The sequence below is a fragment of the Centroberyx gerrardi genome, chromosome 21 (genome assembly GCF_048128805.1).
Source record: "Centroberyx gerrardi isolate f3 chromosome 21, fCenGer3.hap1.cur.20231027, whole genome shotgun sequence".
NCBI lineage: Eukaryota > Metazoa > Chordata > Actinopteri > Beryciformes > Berycidae > Centroberyx > Centroberyx gerrardi.
Window position 1 is genome coordinate 6,356,091 of NC_136017.1, and position 25,439 is coordinate 6,381,529.

Here is a 25,439-nt window from a genome sequence, read left to right on the forward strand (position 1 = left end):
CACGTCAACTCAGGGAGCGATGAAAGCAGCTCGCCCCTATCGGCTCTGACAGGACCCTCCTCCTCAAATAGTGGGAGGGGCATGAAGGTCATTGCTTCCCGACGGCGAGCGGCCGGCGGGCGGACGCGGAAAGCCGCACTCTCTACACTCTCTCTGTCTTTCCACAGAGCGGAGACAAGGCTAGCGTCAGCAGCAAACGCTTCTGACAGAGCACATTAGCCACGTCAGAGAAAATCAGGTTCTCCGCACAGCGCACCTTATTATAATGCAACACGCTGCGGCGGGTTTGAGGCGAGGCAGATCTCCGAGCCTTTCGTTGCATCCGCTCCGTCGCTTTATTTTGAGTACGAGCGAGTCCCAGCGCTGGATAGTGTGGGGAAACGTTTCAGGGAATGGCTCATGTCGTGAAAATAATCACTGGCCATTTTCTTTTAAACATGTCAGACGGAATTAAAACGGTTTCACTCCACAAGCGACGCAGACCCGATTGGCTTCCGTTATCAGGATGTCAAACACCAAAACACACACGCATAACGACACAAACTCTCTAACAAATACGTGTTAGCGCAAGTTCAGATACTCACAAAAATAGGTTAATCTACCACAACTCGCATCAAGTGGGTGAAATTGCCCCGCGGTGCATCCTGGGAGATAATGGGAGCCCATCATGACACAGTAGTTAGAGACTTGACTTCCACACGGGCCTGCAGGCTCTCCCTCGGGGCTCTGACACATCACACAGCCAGGCAGGTGATCTTTTGTTTGGCAGGGAGAGAGAGAGAGAGAGAGAGAGAGAGAGAGGAGAGACTCTCAATGTGTGTGTGTGCAATGTGAATAGAGAATGAAAACCTACAGTAAAGAGGGAGAGAGTGTGGCTGCACTGCAAAAAATGACAAGCTGTCCAGTGATTTTAACTTGTTTCCAGACCTATCAAGCTTATTTCACGATATTTTTAGTCAAATGATCTATTATTATTAAAAAAAAGTAAAATTTGTTGAAACCGGTAAATTTATCTGCCAGTGCAGTAAGATGATTTAACTTAAAAAAAATTTAAAAAATCCTAAAATAAGCTTGGTAAGTCTGGATACAAGATAAAATAACTTAACTGTCAGTTTTTGCAGTGTGTATGAGCTTTTTACTCTGCTTGTCTACTCCCTTAACACACACACACACACACATTAGTCCACTACGTTCATGTGTGTGAATCTGTGAATATCATGCCAGAGATAGAACAGAGAAAACGAGGGGAGAGAGCAACCAAGAGTAAAAAAAGAAAGTGTGCTTCAGTCTTTTTCCCCGGTGTATAGGCGACATACAGGAGTGTTATTGTATTGTCTACAGTGAACTGACAGGCCCTTTAATGCTGTATGGCTGTCTGTCGTCAATGGAAAAGCACAAGGGACCACGGGACGGTCGGTCAGGGCCGGGCCACCGCGGGGACACAACCAGCTGGAGCACCTGGTGTTTGCCGTGAACACACACACACACACACACACACACATATATGCTGACACAAACGTACTATACACTCATACCCACAGGAACACAGGTAAACACACACAAATCCTGACATACTGTAGGCATATATACACGCACATATACACACACACACACACATACTGTAGATACTGTATATGAACACACACACATACACACACACAGGCAGGCACAGACACACACATGCACACCCAGACTATACACTAGCATTTGACTGATATTGGTTTTTGAAGGCCGATAATTATACTACTATATTTAGGGATTAAAGCTGCCGAAATTCATGTTTATTCTTTAAATTTGACCATTTCTATGCCGATAAATTTCAAGTATTCAGTTTTTCTGTCAGGCTTTTATCCTCAGCAGGGTGGAAAAGCCTATGAAACAGCATTTAGACCATGGGACACTAAAACTCTCCACTGAAAGCCTCAAGAAGACTCAAGAGATTCTTTTAAAGGGGGTTAGCAGCTCCTTAAGGCAGGGTGAGGCAGGTTTCATTGAAGAATTTACACACTGACACCCATGAAGAGTCAAAAAAGCAGAAACCCCCATCATAGCGGCTATATTGCCTGGCCGATATCCAATTTTTAGTAAAAGCTCGGCCTGTTATATATCGGTTTAACTCTACTATACAAATGAGGACACAAACCCACACACTTAACAGACGCGCACACACACACAAACACACACATGCTGACATATATATAGAGTCTATGCAAATTGTGGCTGGCAAACCCTCTCAACAGTTTGCCTCTTGTGTTTTTTTTTGTATCTATCATGGATTTCATGTCCATGTGAGGATAATAACTGATGGAGTTTCATTCGATGGCGGTCGTAACGATCAGCGCATCCACCTGCACATCATTAAACCCAAATCAAGCTAAGCAATTACAAGAAAATGAATGGGCTTTTTTTTTTTTTTTACATAACCATTCGTAGGTTATTAATGCGGATGTCTGTCGGGAGAGACTGCATTGAAATACGCGAGGTGGAAAATTCAACATTCAACAAAACCCACACCTCACTCTCCGCCGAGCCACACAACCTGCCCAGAAGCCAACCGCCGGGGCTTTCACCATAGCATGAGTAACAACATGACCTCAATTTTTAGGAAGTGTGTTTGTGTGTCTGTTTGGGGTGGTGGTGCTGGGTGGGGGTGTGTGTGTGTGTGTGGGGGGGGGATAATCTATGCAAAGCTCTGAAGCTGAAATTCGGCTGTTGAAAGCCAATAAGGCGGTATCAAAATGAGGGCAGAGTTAATTAATCATCTCGGCTTCCTTTTCATGGCCCTCCCGCGACTGTCCCGGGGGCTTGTGTGTGTTTTTCTTGTGTGTGTGTGTGTGTGAGAGAGAGAGAGAGAGAGAGAAAGAGACAGAGAGAGAGAGAGAGAGAGAGAGAGAGAGAGAGAGTGAGGGAAGCAGGAGGGTGGTGCAGGTTGCAGCTGGGGGATATTAGCATAATGCAATGTGAGCCAGCAGACTGCTCACCTCCTTCCCTATGCATGCTGCAACCCTCTCAGGAAAAAACAGGAAACTACTGACACCTGCTTTATTCAACAGGAAAGAAGAACAAGACGGGAGAAATTTAGAAAGAGACAGTAGAAATAAGATTACCTTTCGATATTAAGGTCTTAAGAAGCCAGAGTTTTTGCTTTAGGATGACGAAACTGTGCCACTTTTGCAGTAGTTGGACACTTATGCAATAAACTAGTTTCTTTGACCTAGACTTTTTTTTGTACTAGCCTTTTATTTGCAGTGTGCAGAATTATTTTCCTGTTTTTTCCACTTTTGCATTCTACCACTCTGTTTTACTGTTGCCACAGGCAGGCTGGGAAGGCTTTTATTTTGGAGGCACAGACTTAGATGGCTGAAGAAGATAAAGGGGAAAAAAAGCACTCCTGGACTGTTTAGGTGGTTTGCACGTCAAACTGAACTTGAATGACAAAAACTCCACCAAAGTCCAAGTAATGCTTTCATTCAATTCGTAGTAAAAGCAGTGTTTTTTTCGACGAAAGAATCCCTCCTGGCCCGGGACAAAGCATCATTTGGATTGAGGCATGGAGTGTGACTTTTTTGTTACACAGGCTCAGTACAGACCTGCAACACAGAAATATGATGGACAGCACAGAACATCAGCCATAATGCCAACATTCACGCCACAATGCATTACAGTGCAGCCAAGCTAACCGCCGTGAGCCATAAGAGGCAAAATACACACAAAAAAAAACCATCCCAGTGCCTAATTTTAAACCTGTAGGCAGATGACACCGCAAGTAATTGTCTTTCGCGAGTAATGATGTATTTTCTTACATGGAAGTCATTCAGGCTGGAAAAAGGCTCAGTGGGTCAGTGTGTGTGTGTGTGTGTGTAGAGGTTTGGGATTGGGGGGGTTTCTCTAAACGGAGCATGGGGAACGATCTGGGCACGAGGAGGAGCGAGAGAGTGAAATAGGATGGAAAAATGCAATCATGCATCCCGGGCCTCTCCAGCTCCTCGTCGCGCGTCTCCCCTCCTTCTTCCTCCACGAGCCATTAGTCACTATCCGGCTCCTGTTAATGTAATTAGATAAAGGATATATGGAGGCTCGCAGCTCGGCGGAGACATTTGTCTGCATAATTGCGTCCATGCGGCGGCAGAGGCTAAGGACCCCTGGATTTCCACAAAACACCTCTGGCTCAATAATTCAGAAGAAGCGGAGGGAAGAGGCTGGGACACAAAGCCATGAGAGGAGGAGGGAGAGAGACAGTCAGGAAGAGAGAGAGAGAGAGAGAGAGAGAAAGAAGGGGGGGTAGAGAGTGAGGGAAAGAGAGCAAGAGGCAGGGAGAGTGATAGATAGAGGGGGAAAAAGACAGATAGAGACGGAAAAAGAGAAATCCTCCCTAAAAGAATCTATTTCTCTCTTTTTTTTTTGACTCTCGCTGTGTTTCCAGAGGGGCACAAATCACTTTCTCTATCCCTTTCATCCAATCAGAAGAGACCCCCCCCTTTCCCTCATCCCCCCACAACCACCCCCCTCCCCACCCCCCCCACCCCCCAAAAAAAAATAACCCCCAAAAAATGAAATCAGACTGGCATCAAAGCATTGTCACATCTGAAAACCATCCCCAAACCTAGAAGATATTTTTAGATCTGGCCGCCGCCACACGTCGGAAAGCCGGCTTCCCCCCCCATCACACACACACACACACACACACACACACATAAAACACACATACACACAGCACATTAGGCGACCTAGTAACAAACTGTCAAACGCCACAGTCTATCGCAACCACTTAGGCACATCTTGGGTTAAATAGCTGCAGATGGCAGGCAGGTCCGCCGATTCCAGCCTTCTGGAAGTGTATCGGAAATGCGGAACATGCTTGATCTTCGCATGTAATTAGTTGTAGTCGTAGCCGGTCGGCCAGTGACCTACATATGGAAAAATGGCAAGATCGCGTTGTATACTCAAGCACGTACGCGCACCGCACACCGTCGCAAAACACAAACTCGCAGACGCTCCCGCAGCATCGCGCGGCCACAAAAATACAAAGTCAGATATAGAAACAAATACACAAACACTCATTAAACCCAGACACGGCGACTAACTTATGCATGCTTCCGCTCATAACCAAACCAAACCACCAAATTAGACACAGAGCCTCACACACACATGCACACACACACACACACACACACACACAGTCAATATCCCCAGAAACAACCACAAACTGAAGTGTGTATACAAAAACAAACTTGCATGTACTCTTACTCTTACTTCCTGACATATTTCAACTCTTCCTTCACCACCTCCATTCATCCTCACCTCCTCTACCCCTCCTCCCCCGTCCCACACACCTAACCCTGGGCAATTCCTGTCTGCCGTCTGGGGCATTAGCGATGGAGGTGGCTGTGGCGGTTGCTGGGTGGACTGGAGGGCAGGATATTAGCCTGATTATCACCCAGTCAACCTACTTCCAGCTCCAGACAGCCTGCCTCCTGCCCCAGACGCCTCCTCCGCCGTCCGCCCCGGGGATGGATGGAGGGATGGAGGGATGGAACGGAAAGGGATGGATGGACGGATGGGAACGTACGGTACGGCTGGAGACTCACCACCAGCAGCTCCAGCAGGGGAACGTTTCGAATCCTCCCGCAGACGGACACGATGGCGCGGTCCACGAACTGGCTCATCCTGCCTGCCCCGTTCTCCCTCGCTCGCTCTCTCTCTCGTCTGCTGCCTCTCTCTCCTTCCGCTTCGTTCCCCCCTTCTACCCTTGCTCAGCTGCTGCCTGCCACTGTGTGTGTGTGTGTGTGTGTGTGTGTGTGTGCTTTCTGCGGTGTGTGTTGGAATGATGATGCAGCAGGCAGTCATGCAGCCAGGCAGCGAAGTGCCTGGTCTGAATTCTCTGCTCTCCTCAGCGAGGCCACATCAGCTCTTGTCAATATTTAACCAGGACGTCAAGTTGGATTAAATCACCTGGGCAGGACCCACTGTGGTTTGTGTGTGTGTGTGTGTGTGTGTGTCTGTGTGTGTTTGTGTGTGAAGCAGTGAACGGCTGGTATTTGTATGCGTGTAAAAGCATAAAACATTAACACATGTCAGCGGAGCGGGCGGACCCGGACTCTCCTGTCTCTCCTCTCCCTGTGTCTCCAGTCCCTGTCCGACACTCACACTGGATCACCGGCTGCTTCACTACTGCTGCTGCCGCTGCTGCTGCTCGGCGAGATCTAAGGAAATGTCAAGAAGGACTTGGCAGCAAAGAGACAGAGAGAGAAAATGTGTGTGCGCGTGTGTGTGTGTTCAGGGAGCTGACTGGCAGGAGCGACAGGAGTCTCAAACAGCCAATGAAAGGACTCCTTGACATTTTGCCTCAGGAGTATTTTTCCTCCGTCTCATCGCGTGCCTCGATTCAACATCAGATATACTTTACATTTCCGGCAGGGGAAAGAGAACATCTTGATCCAGGCACTTTGTACCCGTCTACGCACCTTTCACTGTGGGTTGATGTGACGGGGAACGAGCGGGGACGGCACTCCTCGTCTTAGTAAAACGTTTTGCCGAGGCTCTTATCCAGAGAAACTTACAGGGCTTGAGCGTCTTGACCTTCTGCTTACGGGACGGTCTCTCTAACAACAAAGCCACCCTGTCCCTCCAATATTAAAGTCCCCATGAAATGAACTCCCGTTACTTTTACTTCATGGAAAACACGGTATCTTTAATTAATATCTTTATTAACCAATAAAACCATCAGCTTTTTCAACAGTCCCACCTCTCCTCCTCAAATAAAACTGCCTTTCTCTCCCTGACTCATATTCCACTGGTTTAGACTTTTGAATGATCCCTTAAGTGCAAACCCTTTAAGTGCAAATCAAAAACAGATTTTAGGAAAAACAGTGTCAGAAATTAGCTGATATCTGTCTGTATGGTTTATGCTGTGGGGATTTGCACTTTTCATTTACTCTAGGTATTCAGCTGATGTTTCTTATTATGCAGAAAGATGTTTGATGACCCTTTTGGTGGTCTAACAGCCCCTCTAATCACCAGACCACACCGTCGCCTACGGCAGAAAAACTATTGGTAAGACAGGTGCTTAAGATGCTTTTAATTCACACCTACTGCAGCTTTGGGAATACACCAGCCTCAAATTAGAGTCTAAATGTTCAGGGGGCACCAGGAGCAGAACCTGACTCCTCTTGATCTGCAGTCAAACGCTCTTCCACTTCCATACCAATATCACACAGACCCCATGATAGAAACATACAACCGCCTCGTCCCGCATCACACTATTAGATTTGGATAAATCCGATCTGAATACACACCTTGCATTTGCCGTTGCAGCAACACCTCCAAAATGAATATTCTGACAAGATTTGAATCTCGGCTACCGGTGACCTATATAAGCTGTATTGTATTTTTTTTTCTTTTCACAGAGCGGATTGAGCGGTTTTCCCCTGAGCGGGCCCGTGACCTGTGGCTATCACTGTGATTGATGGGGGGACGAGTGGCAGGTGGTGTTCCTGCTCAAACGCAGATTACAAACTCGTCAGTCAGCAGGCGCCGGGGCAAGCCTCGCCGAGGAATTTATGACGTCAGGCACGGCGTCTTCACACTGTCTTAGGCTGTGTGAAGCAGGTTAGGGTGTTGCAGGTGTAAATCGGAGCCCCGCCCCCCCAACCCCAACGCATTCCTGTGGAGGTGACTAATCGTTTTCCATCAAAGCAGGGCTCACGGTGACATGCACATTGTTCCACTTAATCGCCAGAGCTTTATTAACTGGAAATCTATTGTGAAATCTACTGTGCAAGCCAACTGTGCTTTCACTGATGGTTTGAAGATGAATGGCTGGATTGAAACTAATGCCAGCTGTATATCGAAACTGTGTAAACTGTTTCAGGTGTCAGTCACTAGTCTATGTCTATCATGTCACTGAATGCAGCCATCACATCTGTATAAGAAAGTATTTTAATATTGCATCCTTTGGCACTAAAACTAGTGTAATGATTTTGGCCTGGGACGGGGAGAAGATTACACCTGGGTAAGAATGACTGAGTATTTTAGTAATTTATCAAAGCATCAATGAGAAAAATGATGAAATAAAAATACTAAAACAGATTAATAGCAATTATTTTGTCCTGGAATGGCCATAAGACTGCATCTGGGTAAGAATGCACTGCAAAAACTGATAGACAAGTTATTTTATCTTATTTTATCTTCTTTCAACAGATTTTTTCTTTTTTTTTCAGCAGAATGTAACTTGTTTCAGGACATTTACTTGGTAAAAGTGTCTTGTTTCTTGTTTTTCTTCATTATTTTATGATGATTTCTTTAAAAAAGTTTTTTTGGCATGCATCAAGTGAAAGTTTTTGAAACCAGCAAGATTATCCGCCAGTGCAGTGAGATAATTTGACTAAAAATATCATGAAATAAGCTTGATAGGTCTGGAAACAAGTTAAAATCACGTGTCATTTTTTGCAGTGTGGGTACCTGGGTAAGACTGAATATATTTACAGACGCATCCATTTGGCAAGTTAGTTTCATTTGCCAATTACAAGGCGCTGACATGCCAAAGCAGACTAATACCAATAACTTTAGCTTGGAATCACTGGAAGAACGCATCAAGGTATGTAAGAATCTTGATGAGCCAATACAAATCCAGGTCCTAACCCCCAACCCTGTCGGTCTTAACCCCTAACCCTTAAAAACAAAGAGGTCACCAGGTGCGAGGAAGCACCACTCCCCTGTGTGAACACCTGGTAGGAACTCACCCTACAAGCCCAACCGGTACAAACTGGGTTGAGTGAGCCTACCGGGCTGGGAGGCACCTATTTCGCCCCCATAATGAGTTCCACAGTATCCTCAGGCACCAACATGTGTGCGGAAACAGGCCCTTTAAATTCTCCTCCTCAATACTCTCACACACACACACACACACACACACACCTACATACACAAGGTGATGTGCATGGACAAATCACACAAGCATGCTGGCACATGAAAGCACACAGTCACACATGTATGCAAATGTGAGCAAACACACACAGAGAGAGAGAGAGAGACGCACACTTCTAAAACGTCATCAATCAGCCCATATCCAAACAAACAATACCGGGTGAAGCGAGGCCTTGAGCACTTGCATGGAGCCGTATGTCAAATGTTAGTTTTAAGGTGGTTTCTGTATCTGTTTACTCAGCGGTCAGAGCTAATGCAGAAACATGTAAATATTTCCCCGGACTGGGCGGGAAATGATTCTAGGATGTAGTTATAGCACTTCCCAGACCACCAGCCCGCATGGTGAAGGAGGAGGGCTAGGAAAACTTTCACTGAATTTATAGACAAACAGATAGATAGAATTGCATCTAGGACATAATCAATTAGGGCAAAAATCTAAATCAAATATCACAATATTCTAGACTGAATACCTCGATATCGATACTCTGACGATATTTTGGGGGATGAGTATTTGTGCTTTCATAAGATATTTACACACAAGAAAATTCTGAAAATTATTAATGATCATTAGTAATCAGTAATAGTCAGTAATATGGATATGAGGAGCGGGTAAAGCCAATTCTTGTTCATTTTATTCAGCCAGAACAGGCTAATAAGTTCAGAAAATTGTGTCACTTTACTGTAACGCAGCCTTTAATTAAGACCAGGAAGAAGTAACATTTAAGTTGTTTTACAATATAACCAAAGCGACCAAGGCGATATCTAGTCCCATATCACGATATCGATATTATATGATATATCACCCCAGCCCTATGATCAATACAATCAACCCAACAACTAGTCTGGTTCCCTCCAGCTTTCTCGCTCTGGTCTCTGAGCTCTGGGGGGATGAATGAGCTCTCTCAGATGCCAGCTGAGGGTTTGGCTAGGCGCCTGATGAGGAGGATGTGATCACAGGACGGCCTCTGTGCAGGAGAAGAGGCAGGATGGGTTTAACCCGCCCACCCCCACCCCCTCCCCCACACCCTGTACCCTTTACACCCGCACCCGGTCTGCCAGGAGGCCAGAGAAGGAGGCTGTCCCGCCCCAGCTGCGAGGTAAGGAGGTGGGCTTCCCCCTTCGCCGACAGATGCGGGGTGAAGCCCCTCCTCAGCCCGTCTCTTTCTGCTTCTGCCCTCATATCGGGGTCTTAATCCGCACATCCAATCCTGTTAGCTGCCCTCTGCCAGTTTTGCCTTGTTCAAACCCAAACCTGCAGTGCCAACCAAGCCGGATCCAAAGATGGTGCCTCATCTGCATATGATAAAACAAACATCCCCCGAGATGGGGCGAGCCAGCCAGGTGGACCGGGTTAACACCCTGGGATAATCTCTATTGACTACTGTATCAGGATCAGGTTTCAGGCTTCTGCGCCGAAATACACAGGGAATCCCAAAGAGTCCTGAGTGTTTGTTACACTTGTGTCTCCGATGGAAGGTAACAGTCATTTTCACAAAATCACAAATGTGGTTTTCTACCTTATTAATTCAATAGGAATAATCATGTACACGCACAAACAAATGAATATGCATTTAACTTTGCATTTAAGCGCTTACAGAACCACCTTGCATACTAAATTGTTAGTTTCCACTGGATGACAATGAGTTCAGTGCAGCCACTTGTAGGGAGTCAAGGTGCAATGAAAAATATGTAATAATAAATAAGAGGCGCTGCTCATACTACATTTCAACAAGACATTTTCATCCAACACATTGAGTGACAGGTCTGGAAACACACACACAAACAGATTTTGTTCACATTGCTATTCATGCCATTCACAGATGTTTTTTGCTTGCCTTTCCATATGTAAGCATTTTGTCATTGTATTTAATAGCTGGGAAAATATGAAACCTGAAACGCCTCCTGTTCATTTTGCCGTAGTTTCCTTATTTAAAAAACATGTGATTCTTCCAGCCGTTTTGATGTGCAATCTGCATTTGACCTCTCCAAGGTGAATAACCACTCCCACTCACCGACTGTCATTTTCTAGCTCTTCTCATCAGAGCTGAAAGCCCAAACTTCCGGTGAGGCGGCCAATCAGAGTAGTGGTTCATTAGCATAAAGTCAACAGCCACAGAAAACAAGCTTGTTCTTTACAATGGAGACACCGAGAGGCTGGAACACACACTACAAAAGCTGGATTTATGTCAGTTGTCAATGTCAATGTCAATTCATTTATATAGCACTTTAAATAGAAAACAAGTTTGACCAACGTGCTTTACAAGGTGGGGAATGAAAACAGTGCTAAAGGAAATCAGCGAGAGAGAAAGGAGAAAGAAAATAAGGCAAATCTACAAACCATAAAGTAAAGACAGATGCAGCAGAAAGCAAAACAAGATCGACAAAGTTAGGAAGGATTAGTCACAGACCAAAGCCTTGGAGAAAGGATTTCAAATGTCTTTTAAATATCAATGGAATCGGACATTTTGATGGTAAGGTGTAGGGTCATTCAGTCGGGTCTGTCACAGCAAAGACGCGGAACAGCTAAAGATTTAGGTGGGGTTTTATTTGCTATATACTTCAAGGAACAGTAAACATGGGACCTTTGAAATCATTTCTAACTTCCACAATTAGACCTGGTTTGGAGATAATATGATACACTCAAAATCTGATCTAGATCTCAATAATCATGTTGAAATGACCGGCGTAATCGCAGCCTTACAATAAAATATTGCACATTTTATTTGTTCAGTAAGTTATTACATTATTGGCCTCTATTAACCTGCTTTTAATCTATCTGAACGACTAGAATTTATTCTTTTACTGTGAGCGAGTGCATCATCTCTTATCTAGATTAACTTCCACTTGAACCAAGAGTGAATCTGAGGACACTGTGAGCGGCGCCATGTGTTTGATCCTGCGGTGAAGATAAAGCCGCCCGACAAAAAGGCCGGTCCTCTCCTCGTCCCCGCAGAGCCGGAGCTCTCTCAAAGGGCCTCTGTGTTCCTGGCACAGGGGGAAACCGCGGGGCGAACAGAGGTGGGTGCGCGCGCTAATGTTTGGGGAGCGAAGCATGTGACTCCGGCCGCACGCGGCCCCGGTATCAACTTTGATCTCCGTCGTGATTGGAGGAAGAGAGAGCCTCTAATTGGCCCCCGGACTCAAAGGGCACAAAGGACAGTCTTATTGGACGAGGGGGAAATGGACGTCCAATTATACGAGCTGGAACGGGGCCCTGGGCGAGGCGGCAGAAACTCAGTGTCCTCCTCACTACAAAGCAAGAGCGCCCTTTAATAGTTTGGAACCGGCCCAAATGCTTCCTGAGGCTTTTATTTTTCCCGACTGATTGTGAAAGTGTCTTTGATTGAGCACCGCACGATAAACACTTAATCGCACATGATGATGATAACAAGCGTTATCATCGTTAGAACATCAGCCCGTGTTTACCCGCGGAATGTGATTTGATGGGGTTTTTTTTCGAGGCTCGTCACTGAGGCGTGTAACATACATGCAACTTGTGACATGGGTCAGAGATTTCCAGCATACATTAGCACACATCAGCACGTCAGGAGCAGGGAGAGGAGGCGGTTCACATGCCAAACGGAGAATAACCAGGTCAGTTGGAACGCTTGGCTCAGTATCACCCACAGCAAAATCCAGAAGCGCTATAATTCTCCTTTCCTTTACTCACCTGAAACCCCGGCAAAAGCCAGTAATCCGAATTTATTGACATATGTAAAATCACGTGAGAGATTTTCACATTGTGCAAATGACTTCACCTCACGTTCTTTCTGCCAAACTCTTGCAATCGGAATAATACAAGAAGCATCTAGCTTAACCGCACGTGATGCCGGGATCCATAAAATACATAATTGCCCCCAATAAAAACACAGGCTAGGTACCGAGCCTCTGGGGACCGGCAAATCTCGTTATTCGGAGGTTGGAAAAATAGACGAGTGGCCCATATCAAAACAGCCTCAATAATTATTAAACCGATTTTACAAGCGGATGGAGGCTGCTTAGTGCTTAGTCTCATCCGCAGCGTGTGGTTGGATATGGGGAAAGCCACTGGGTTTTAAACTGGAGTCTAGGGAAAAGCCAAGGTTGTAATCGCTCCCCGTCGGCCCGTGAGAGAGGAGACGGTTCCCATGAGACAAGAGGAGGAAAATGCCGCCTCCTCTGCCTCTCTTAGTCGGCGAGTGGCCCAGGGTTTGCTGGGTTCCCACACCCTGTGGCCCCGTGGCTACCCACGCGGTGCGCCCAGGTATGTGCGGTATGTCACCTGCCCACTGAGGGAGCTGTCAAAGGCCCGGCCGGAGGCTGGTACCCCCCCCGCTGAGAAACTTCATTTCAACACTCAAGATGAAGTGTCGGAGACTTGAGGACAGCGGCGGGAGGAGGGAGAGGGAAAAGAGGTGGCTGATCCAAGAGGACTCTAAATCTTTTTATGTAACTGGCTCCCACCCAAATTGTCCAATCAGTCTCAGCGTCAGAACCGCACTTAACAGCAGTTACTCGAGAATCAAGCTGACACACTGGGTGAGCGCTCATCCCCTGAGCTCGGCGTCCTGTAATAGACATGGCGTGAGAACGGGGCTCTCGGTGAGGACGGCATTGTCGGTGGATTTCTGCTGTATAATTACGCTCAATTAGTTTGAGCTGCTCAGTAATAATATCAAACCTCTCCGTTTGTCTGCCTGACGATGTGGGAGCCAATCAGATTTGACAGAGCATTTCTTCCCATCCAACTACAGAGCTTGCTCCCCTACTCAGTTTTATGTCTCCACTCTGCATTGTAACAGCAGGCTGTAATAGGCTGTGGGAGGAGAAGAGGGAGGAAATCCAGTCTTGCCAAGCGGACTCCATGCTGGCTTATCATCCAATTCATTTGCACTTAAATTTAGCATAAACCAAACTAATTTGTCTGTTTGGGGGCTTGTTTCTGTTTCTAGGGCACTTTTATTGTCTAACTTCGGCCGATGGCGAATGGGCCAATGAAACAAGTTGTAGCCTGGTATAACAACAACATGGCAGCAAATCAGCACGTAAAAGACTTTATATGAGGAGGAGGCTTGACAAAAGCCAGGGGGATTTAGAGCTAAACCCAAATACTTTGGAGATAAACAGGAAAGCACTACCACATGCTGTTTATTCAATACAATTCACAACTACGCAGCGAGCGTTTAATCAGTAATGTGGAGCACTTGATTATTAACCCTCCCCTGCAGAGTGTTTTCAATTTGGCCTTTTGTTATCAATTATCTCTGAGCATGATTGCACTGCTGCACACGTTATAAATGTTGGCAGGAGAAAGGGTGTGGAGGAGAAAGCAAGGACTTTCACCAATTTTGGCATTCTTGGGGTTGATGTGTATTACTTTGTGCATCAGGGAAATGGCATCAGACAGCAAATCTATACATATAAGCACATGAGCCCATTTTATTGGATGAAAACAGGACAGAGGCATTTAGCATTGGTAGAGCTGTGAATACAGATGGGCAGAACCAAAACAAAACTGGATAAGGAGCAAAGAAACCCAAAATAAGCAGGAGTATGGCTTTGGCTAGTCTCATATTCAACCTTCAAATCTTATTTTTCTTAAATCAAGAGAAAAATTCTGCCAGTGAGGTGAGATAACTTGTTTCCAATGCAGTGTCACTTGTTTCAGGAATGTGAGTGTCAGTATCTTGAATCAAGTCAGAATAAGGCAGATCACTGCACTACTATCAAGAAAATGACTGCAAAATTCTTGAAACAAGTTGATTTGCATTGGAAACAAGTCAAATTACCGTTTTTTTTTCACTTATTTTAAGAAAAATATGATTTTTGGACTCAATTATAGAGTAAATGACTTGTTAAGATGGAGATTTTTTTGCAGTGTGCGGCCTGGGTATGTGACAGGACACTAGCGTCATGTCCGTTCACACTGAGGTGTCGTGCCCTTGTCAGATATTTTATATCACAGAAATAAAATAAACCCTTTGATTCTAATTGTGCCATAGATCATACCTTGGTAAATCCCCCTCCCCCTTCCTCATCTCTTTAATCCCTTCCACAAAATAGTTGCATTTGCAAACGCAGCTGTTGCCAAAGTCTCAATTTGTGCCTCCTCAGAAATGTTGTGTGCATTGCGCCCCTGTGACAGGACATATAGGATAGACACAGAGTTTCTGCGGTGACCTAGTTAAAGCAGCAACTGGCGACAGCTCACAGATCGTCCGCGGCCGTCGGGCTCGCCGCGCACGGCCCTGCATGACGAAGAGAGTCTCATCCGCGGGCAGGCAGACATCAAATGATAAAAATAAATAGAGGCACAGACTCAGCCCAGCAACACGGTAGTTACGTAATGCAAATGGTGCCCCAGTTACTCGCTACTGTTTTCATCGCTGCTGCTCTGGCCCAACCCTCGGCTACGTAACCCTGATCCAGATTAGATGGTCCAATCCAACCCACCTCCTGTCATAGGAGAGCTGGAATGAAACACATCAATAAAAAGACTGATAACGCTGACTAGATGGCGAAGTAGCAGCGTTTAAGGGCCAACTCACGCATATGCAGGCCACACACACACACACTACACATACAGAAAACCATCAAACACACACACACAAAGACATGAGCTCATCTCATCGCATTTACCCATCTGTGTATTTGAATGGTAGGGAAGCCTGAAGAATTGAGCAGCTTTGGATCAAACTGACCTAGTCAAATTCCCTCAAAGCTAGCCTGCGCACATTGAGGAAACATATGTTGGCTCAATGCATTATACATGTGTGAGGTGGTGGTCCAGACTGACATTCAAGCCCTATGTTCTGCAAATTGCCCATAGACGATTGATAGAGGCTTTGTATGAAGCTAGGCCATGTAATCCATCCAAAGAAGAGCAGACATAAATATTTTACCTGGTCCTCAGTTGACATATGGTATTTTGTCTCTAGCGGCCATTTCTAAAAGCTTGTCTTAGTTAAAAGGAGGTTAACTTAGCATGCTGGTGTGAACTGAAAATCTGTCAGGGAGGTTCCCAGTGGAAATTCTCCCTCGTTCATCATCTAAACAGGCCGTGAAGCACACAGAATGCTGAAATTGTGTGAAAGCAACAAAACAAGGCAGTAAAACAAACCGTAAACTGGACGAAACGCATATTTTTACAGCGTAATCTTCCATGAAAGAGGATGACGACAGTGTGACAAAAACGAGTGAACGGTACCTTTATGCAACATTGTCAAAATACTGGGTCATGCAGGGTCATCTTTCCAGGTCATACGCTACGTTAGCAGACGTGCTAAACTGGCTGAAACTGGCTCACAGGTATAGCGCAGAAGGGAAAAACCAGAACATGAAAGTAAACGCCGGCCGTCTGACGGAATGTCAGAACCGGGCCCTCTTTGTGTTTTCTCAGATGCCTGGAAAAATAAATGTATCTGAGGCTCATATCCTCCCAGGAAAAGGGAGTGTTTACAGGGCTTAGTGGGTTTATCTGTGCCAGGGCCAGCAGGGCCGCGAGGGCCGGAGACATCGTGTCCCCCATCAGCAGAGGAGGGGATGAAGACTTTGGACTCAGCGGCTGTATGGTGACAACTCGAGGCCCAACGTAGGCCCATGCGATCACGACTTAGACGACTTAGACCCTTTGGTTCTGTGGGGAACGTTCGTCATCCGCAAACGTTTGCCATTTCACTGTGTCGTCTTTCTTTCTATGTATGTTTCAGCTCTTCTCCTCCTTCACCTCCGCCTGTTTCTCGGGTTCAAGCACTAACTGTCCCGCTGTTTTGCCTTTTACTCTGCATTTACAACATGTTTCTTATGATGTCTTCTATGTCGTAGCTTCAGGTTGATGCTGCAAACCTAGACTCAGTGCCTCTTATGCAGAAATAAAATGATTTCAAGTTAGACGCTATTGACTGGAAGCCAGTCTTAGAGCATTTTTGGTGTGCGGACTGTACCAGCACCTACAAAGACATGCCCCAATGTGCACAATGCAACCACATTTACTTGAAGTGAACTAAATAGTGCCACAGACTCTTTCTTCAACTTCTGCTGTACCCATCAAGCCAACGATTTTCATGGTTGCCCATGCCGTGGAATCAAATCTGCCACCAGACCTACGCTGGACCCTTCCCAACGCTTCAGGCTTCCTCATGTCCCACTATTGAAGCAACCCGGTCCCCTTATGCCCCTGCTCCCCTACTGACTGAAATCATTAGGAGAGGAAAGGAGTGGGGATACACAGAGAAAGTAGAGAGTGAGAGAGAGAGTTGAACACAAGAAAGGGAGGAAAAGAGATAGAGAGGGTAGATGAGTGCACGAAAAGGCGAGAGAGAGAAAGAGAGAGAGAGAGAAAGAGTCAGTTGACTGCACAAGAGAAGAGAGAGGGCAGCAGAAGGGAAAAATGGAAAAAGGGAAAAAAAAAATGCATGCATGACTAGTTGAGTGGACAAATAGGAGCATGTTGAATCATAAACCCATATCGCAAATATGACCTAGTTTCAGCCCCGCAGTAAATCAGGTCGCCGTGTATCCAATTAAAGCAATTAAAGCTACAGTATATCTGATATAAACCAGTAATTGTTAATGATGATGATAACGATTCATTTATTTGTTTGTTTTCCACGCATCACACAGCCATCAGATAAGAAAACACACGCCACACCTCAGAGCCGCCGCCCACGGTGTCAGAGAAAGTTACACATTCACAAGACTAAAGCACGGTAAATAAATTAGACATCTACTCTCTCACCGAAAGGATCCAACTGTCTCCCGTCACAGTTTGTTGAGTAGTGAATGATCGACAAGCTCAGGCTCTGCTTTGTGTCCCAGATTAGAGGAAAAAATCCACTCTTACACTGCAAGATCATCAATTTGTGGATGTGTGGACATCACCTAACTAGTTTGAGAACATCGGGGCGTGCCTATGATCAGGGCCCAAATTGGTCTCTCTTCTTCTTCTACGATGGGTTTCTCCCTGTATGATTGTTGAACGTCTCTCGGTGCAAAATGGCGGCTCTAGAAAGAAGCCCTCGCTCTTTGATTCTGAGGGACTGACACCAAAACCTGACGTTTACCGCTGATGTTTTAAATCACTGAAACTATTTTTGTATTTTCTGCCCTGGAAATATGTCAACATGACATCACGTGATCTACGTTTAGCCAGAAAAATACACCACCAAACATCAAAATGGGCCCAGAAATGAACAGTATATCGCCAATAGCTGTTTGATTGGATTTTTCCTCTAAAGAAAAAGACACCTTTCATAGTCAATTGTCATTTAATTTACAACAAATGTATCCTTGATGACTTTCCTTGATGAATTTCTATTGTCAGATGCTATTTTAGAACCACTTATGGTAAAGAATAGCCAAGACTCTGATTTATTATTTCCCGTGCAGTGACTGCACATACTGTATGCACCGGGGGGCGAAAGCTACTTCCAGACACAACACAGAAGCCAGTTTCCCTGCACTTGACATTCCAAAGAGGCACTTGCAGGCAGATTCACCTTCAGTTCACCCTCAGCCAAAACAAGTTTCCACTCCTGTGATTCGCAACAACAGCCCGGCGTAAAGATAAGCCTGTCAATCACCAGCGGGCGCGTTGTGTTTCGCCAACACAGTCAGAGGAGGCTGTTTTTTCTCTCTCTGCCTCTTGACACGTGGATGTGTGTGTGTCTGTTTCTGTGTATGTATACACACGTGAATTTAAAGCCTTGTGAGTCTTGAAGTGCGTGAGTCTTGAAGAACTGGGTAGTTTAGCATGAGCAGCGATAGCTACCATGGCTGAACAGACAAAGAGAAGAGCGCCACCTACAGAAACTCAAACCGCATCAACAGAAAATCCAAGGAATAAGACGTCCCAGTACTGGACACACTGTTTGATTGACAGGTGATCTCTAGGAGGTGTAGCGCAAAAACAGCACAGCAATGATCGCAACCAAAGATTTCAACAAAATCAAGAAAATGTGAGAAAATGAGATTTTCAGCTGGTAGCAACAATATGTACAATGGTAGCCACTGGTAAGTCCCCCTTCATGCATGAATGTTGAATGTTGATGTAGAAACAAATTAGTACATTTCTACTATCTGTCATCCAACTAGTTGCCAGACCATTCCCTGGAATTTAAAATGACTAAAGAGGTGATTTTCCAAACATTTCCTCTTGGGGATGGCAGTAAAAATTGCAGCATTAGTTCAGCAAGCATGCAGTAAAACAAAAGAGGGACTTCTTCAATGGCAGTTTCCTGACTAACTGATAGTGTCTCGGATTGACTTACCACCAGGCCGCTCTCGACAGACAATCTCTTCAGCTGCTCTCTCCGCTCCAGGTGTCTGTTCATGGTCCCTCTCCCTTGCAGCGAGCCACACACCTGGGAAACACTGGAGGGAGGGGGGAAAGGGGGAGGAGTAGGTCGCAGCGGAGGACAGGAGGAGAGGGAGAAAGTCAACAAAGAATACCTCGTGTCCGTCGGGTCACTTTTCCCGCTGTCAGAGGGGCTTTCACCTTTGCGTGAAGCGAGATCAGAGTCCGCGTCTCTCGGAGTCGCACCGGCACAGGCGGCTGTCTCGGCCATATCCGCAGGCTTGCAGTTATTTCCCTGCCTTTCTTTCTTTTCTGCTCTGCCTTCCTCTCCTTCTTTTGTCACGCTATATATATCCCTTCTACTCTCATTCTCTCCTCCAATCACTCCCATTCCCTTCAATTTGTGCCGTGGTGCTCTGTGCCTTCTCGCGAAATTCAAGCGAATCAGGGAGAGGAAGCGTGGAGCTCTCTGCGGGCCTGAGAAGACAGTGGGATCACAAAGCCCGGGGTGGATCTTTGCTCTCTTCGTCACCCACCCACCCCCCCCCACCCATCCTAAAACCCAAGCCTCAGCCCTGTGTTTTTCTAGCCCTCTCCAAACAGCGCTGGGAACCAGTCCGACCTGGCCTGACTGAGGCCACGGCAGAAGATAAACACTTCACTTCACGCATACTACTCCTTTACAAAGAGCCCGGGCTCTGGGCTCGCTGTGGCGGTCCACAGAGTAAGCACACCACTTCCTCGTTAGGGAAGACAGGGTCAAAGGTCAGCCGATGGCCTCCTAGAGGTCAGGGACCCCGTCTGTCCAACGCAGCCTATGCTACCATGTGCACGTATGCGTGTATGATTTCTGGATGTGTTTCTGTTGAGATCACGCTGATATGAGGCGGAGAGCATCGCCAACGTCTGGTTCTCCACCTTTTTTGGCCTGCAACCCCCAAAACAGGAGGTTTTTGCAAGAGTAAACGTCCAGGACGGTGCACTTTAACACAAAATTTTGATTTTTATTATTGTTTTTCAGGTTATTTTACATCCAGGAGGCTGCAAGTAATCATTATTTAATATGAAAAACGTTTAAAAGTGACCATGAATATGCATTTGATAAATATGTGTTTTTTCAGTCCATAACTCATTTCACAAGCCTCCCAAAATCATGTCATGACACCCCCAGGATAGGAACCCCTGGCCCACTAAGTGGAAGAGAATATCACCATGATAGGCTAGGTTCAGAATCGGTCATTACAGCATGGGGCTGAATGGTATTTATCCCATTTTTTAAGGTCAGTTATTCAATGTTTACTTGCCTCACAAACCTACTTATGCAACCACATTTCCCAAACAGGGTCCCAAAGCCCCTTTAGCGTCTGCTGTAGCCTATTTCTGTTACACCCTGTCTAAAGCTTCAACAGCGTGACTGCACTTGTCAAACATCCCCACACATCAAAACGACATGTTCCATCCACTGCCAATCTAGTAAGTCCAAACCTATTGACATGAAGCCGCATACACCAGATTGCATGCAGGATCGCCCAGTAAGTTTTTCATCCTAAACTGATGTTGTATCACTAAACCGGACTCAGTCTCCTCCTGGCCCATTTCTGAATGTCCCTGGGCTGTCCAGTGTTGAAGGAACTGGTGTAATCAGTGGACAGGATGTCAGAAACACTGTCATTAATGCCACAAAAACATCAGAGTCCTCTCTCTCTTTGTTTGTTTGTAATGGGTAATTATGCCAGTGTATTGCGTCAGATGCAATACTCTGCTCCATGTTAAGATTGGATTTCAGTTTGGTCCCTTTCCGCTGGAGATTAGGAGAGGAAGTAAAGCCCACAGCTTCCCTTGGATGCAGAGATAGGGGGGGGGGGGGGGGGGTGGGTCATAGGAAATTGAGAGCAAATGATTAAAATGGATTATAGCACTGTGCTTGATTGCGCAGACTCAGGACACATTGACACCATTTCCCTAAGGGCGCACCCAGCGCGATGGATGAGGTAGTGGATGGATCGGAAGTGACAAAGATTAACCAAACACATTAAAAGCCAGATATCAGGAAGGCCCAGATAAGAGCAGGCGATAAAAACACAAGGAAACTCCTATCTCTGAGAGTCAAACAAAGCAAACAAGAATCACTCTTCGCTGGCAGTTGCAGCCAAACTGAAACAATACACACTCGAAGAATCTGACTTGAGGAAGACCGAGACCAGAGCAAATCGAGTCCTAATCAAAACCAAGACCAAAATAGGCAATAAACAGAGTGTTGTACATTTCTTTCCAAAGAAAAAGCAAAAATAATGCTTAAGGAGTTTCTTAAGGAACCAAGTTGTAGATCTGTCTGCAGCTCTGCACTAAACCCTTCAACATCCCACTGATTAATAGGAATTTGACTAGTCGATGCATAGAAGATTTTAAGGACCATTACATACAAAGGTTGAAATAACTTAAATTGTTTGTAGCACTGGGGGGAAAAATAAACCAAACATCAATAAAATTCCTCATTTTATTTTATTTTAGAAGTGATGACTTGCAGCTACAAAGTTTTTACAGCCATGCAAGTTATCAACAGGCAAATCATGTACTTTTCACTGCTTTCAAATTGCCTTTCATAATGTTACATCGTTTTGATGAGTTAACATAGGTAGCTAACAAGCGCTAATTGGGTAGCGTTAATCGAAAATAAAGAGAAAAGCATAGTTTTTGAGACGTTTATTCCTGTAGTGTAAAAGCTGTAGAGAACTGGGAAACTTTGAATGGCTGTAATCAATTTGTCATCGATTTTGCGCTTGCCAGGTGGAAATAAAATCACATTAGTAGAGAAACAAGGAAGCATGGAAATCTGTTTGGCTGTCGACGGCCGATGACTGCGAAAAGTTCAGCTGTGACCGACTTTTCACAGCTGATAAGTTTGTTGACCGTCCGCACGTCAACCAAGTGTCCCTGGTCGCTCAGCTCAATCGGAAATTAATGGACATCTGGTGACTTGATGATGGTGTTGCTCACAGTGTTGAAGCACGCTGACAGTTAGACAAATGCTTTTCCACCAACTGGTGGGGTGACTAACCTTATAATAACTTGAGCACTTGAGGCTCGGATCCAATACTGTCGGATCCAAAGATCAAAGCCTCTTGCCATATCACTCACAAGACCCAACTCTGTCTTATAGTCTTAGATACTATGGAGTAATATATCTTTTTCATAGAACCAACAACATACATATAATTTTTCCTACAATTACAGAAACGCCACTTGGCCTTTCTCACCACTCGCACCACCCTCCCTCCCGATTCCCTCCAATGATTTACACCAAAAGCAATTACTGATATGTTAAACCGGTCTGGTGTTGACCTACACAGGGTGACACGCGTCGACGCCTATAGTCCACACGGCCCCCAGCCAGCCATCCAGCATGCCGGCCGGCCAGCCAGTCAGCGGGGTGGAAAGGATACAATCAAAGGAGGCCAGGAGGACGCTGACATCTGGGAGTCTTTGTGCTATAGGCCTAATTAGATGGCAGGGTGAAGGGAGGAGGCACCGAGGAACAGTGTGTGTGTGTGTGTGTGTGTGTGTACAAACTGGAGGAGAGGGGGGGGCGTGTTGGAGGAGGGAGGGGGAAACTCTCTTTTTTAACATCTGCTCCAGGAACAAGGGAGGACCCAGCTGAGGTCACACAGCCCCAGACAGCTCCGCACTACAGCAGGGATAATGCGAGGGGATAACAGCTTAATGATAACACTTAAACCCATTGAGAGAGCCTTGTACCGAAAACAGACTGCGAGGCTCACGGATAAATGGCGATAATAAGCCCCGGATTCTCCATGAATATGGATTGTCATGGCTCAATTTGACACTGTTTCTATATAAGCTGCACCTCAATTGAGTCTGAGAAAAAATGGTGCAGCTGTGCGCTTATTGCAATCACCGCTCTTTCACTGGGACCCTTATCTTAATTTCGTCTGAGGCCGCAGCCGAAATAATCCAACACATACAGTACAGGTCTGCTGAGGAAACATTGTCGCCCCACCTCCTGGCTTTTGACTCGTAAGTGTGTGTTACTGAGGCCGCGCTCCGCCGCTATTGACAATACTGCCCTTTGTACCCAATACAGTTAGGCATTCACACGCACATATTCGCGTTTCCACACAAGCGCCGCCACAAGTAAGTCGTCTTTATCATGGTAAAGTTCAAACAGAGATATCAAGTGGCTGAGTTGTGTGGCTTGAACTTTGCCCTCCCCACCCCAAGTCACGAAACAAAACCTTTCATTGAAGGATAATTGCGATGGAATTTGCAAGAAGCATTTTCTCCGGTGTGTACATTTGAATAGCCTACATTTGCTATTACATTGTGAATTGATTTAGTCACGGCCTATACATCACACTATACAATAAATGATGGAGCAAACAAATTTAAGCAAATATTTCAATGGCCATCTGGAGTCAAAAGAGAGAGGAAAAGAATGAGAGAGAGAGAAAGAGAGAGAGGGGGGGGATTCCAGACGTGCATTTTGCATGCGTTTTCAATTAGTGCTCACATCTATTACAAACCTTTTCAGTGCAATGAAAACACAGAGGTCTAGGAAAGAAAAGCCTCTTGGCCAAACAGTGACTCGGACCTCTGTGATCAATACCCCCCCCCCCCCAAAAAAAAGAGAGCAATGCCAGGAAGTGCCAGCCAGCCAGCCTGAAAATGGATGGTGGGTGGGTGGGGGGGATTGGACATTGATTGGTGCACCTCCCTTTGCCCCGGGAACCAATTCATTTTGTCTCCGTGCCCCGCGTGCCTGCCTTGAATGAAGGAGGGGGGACGCTGAAACGGGGTCAGGGCAAAAGCACCCCCGCAGTAAAGAGCCTAGTTTTTTTTTTTTTGTTGTTTTTTTTTTCTGAATGATTCATCCAGATTGCCATGTCCGGGGAGGGGAATGAATGGCCGGGATGATTATACGTTTGAGTCTCGCTTTTAATTCGGCCGCTACACGGGGGGAAATGGGAGGGGACGGTGGGGTGGGGGGGGGGTGCTATTACTTTTCATTCATTGAGGGGAAAATTGAAGCATGCAAGTGTCTGATGTGGGGTTTAGTGTGTACAGAGAGAGGTCCATCTGTATTCTAGCAGCACAGATGGTGTATGCTGATCGGATGTTTGAGTCCCTCTGCTGGCCAGCCTGTCTGATCCTGCCCTCTGCATGTGGCACGCTGCAGTTGGCACCACCAGGACTCAGTCTGGCACGGCCTAACAGGGAATTATTGTGTTTTTTGAGCGCTTCAAACAATAAGCCGTATCTAACATTAGCTTATGGAATGGGATTTTTTATGTTGATGCTTTTAAATAGTCCGCAAACCACCAATTAAGCTCTATACTATGTCTGCTTCTGTGCTTATGGTCGCTGCCATGGTGTGCCGCTGTTATAACATGCGGGTGATCATGGCAAGTTTAATTTTAAGTAAGTATTTCTCACTTGGGTGTGAAAATGGGAGGGTTACTGTGGAGGTCGATGGGTTGCTTTAACAGTAACTTTCAAAATGAATGTGAATGGTGTTAATGACCACATTTACATGCACGTGAAAGAAAGACAATAATGCAAGAAAGGCCGTATCCATGTCAACAACATACTCTGATTATGTATGTATTATTAAGTGCGATTATGCTCTTGGTCAAAAGCGTTCTCCGATTTTACTCACATTAATAGAGACCAGTCAGAACACATACACACCTTAATCACATTTCTTTAAGTTTGATCAAGTTGCTCATCTGTAATTGGCTGAAAAAGACAATAGGCCTACTTGCAATAACCAGATGTCACATGTAAACTGGAGGTTTCACTTTATAGGATCATGCAAGTGGCTTGATTGCAAATTGTCTTACTTGGACTATTGGTAATAGTCACATTATTGTGCATATAGGTAAACATAGCAGTTGTGTTAATGTGTTTGCGTAAAATGGGTGCCTGTATGTATGGTTTCATATTTGCTTATATCTTTAGTTCCCTATGTTATTGTGATTGTAAAAAACCGAGGCCAGGCTAAACCTTACTGGAAAGACAAACTCTCAAAGCTAATGAGAATGAGTGCAGCTGGTGAGTACTGCCGCAAACAGGTTGTCAACTAAACACACACGCCACCGGTGTACCACACACTGAAAGACAAGGAGGAAATGAATGGAGGATGAAAGACGGTCCTCTATATATTCAATCAGCATTCAACAAAGAAGGCTCCTCGGTGCCTTTTTTTTTTACAGTCACAGAGCTG

The 25,439-nt window shown here is 45.6% G+C and overlaps 1 protein-coding gene across 1 annotated transcript in view; it reads right to left on the reverse strand.

Moving 5' to 3' along the window:
• The window catches only part of LOC139930488 (nck-associated protein 5-like), a 144,684-nt gene that overhangs the window by 117,177 nt on the left and 2,068 nt on the right, over positions 1 to 25,439 (reverse strand). The window contains exon 2 of the mRNA XM_071923699.2: positions 19,173 to 19,275. Coding sequence (XP_071779800.2) covers positions 19,173 to 19,275 — 103 coding nt within the window. The remainder of the gene's footprint in view (positions 1 to 19,172; positions 19,276 to 25,439) is intronic.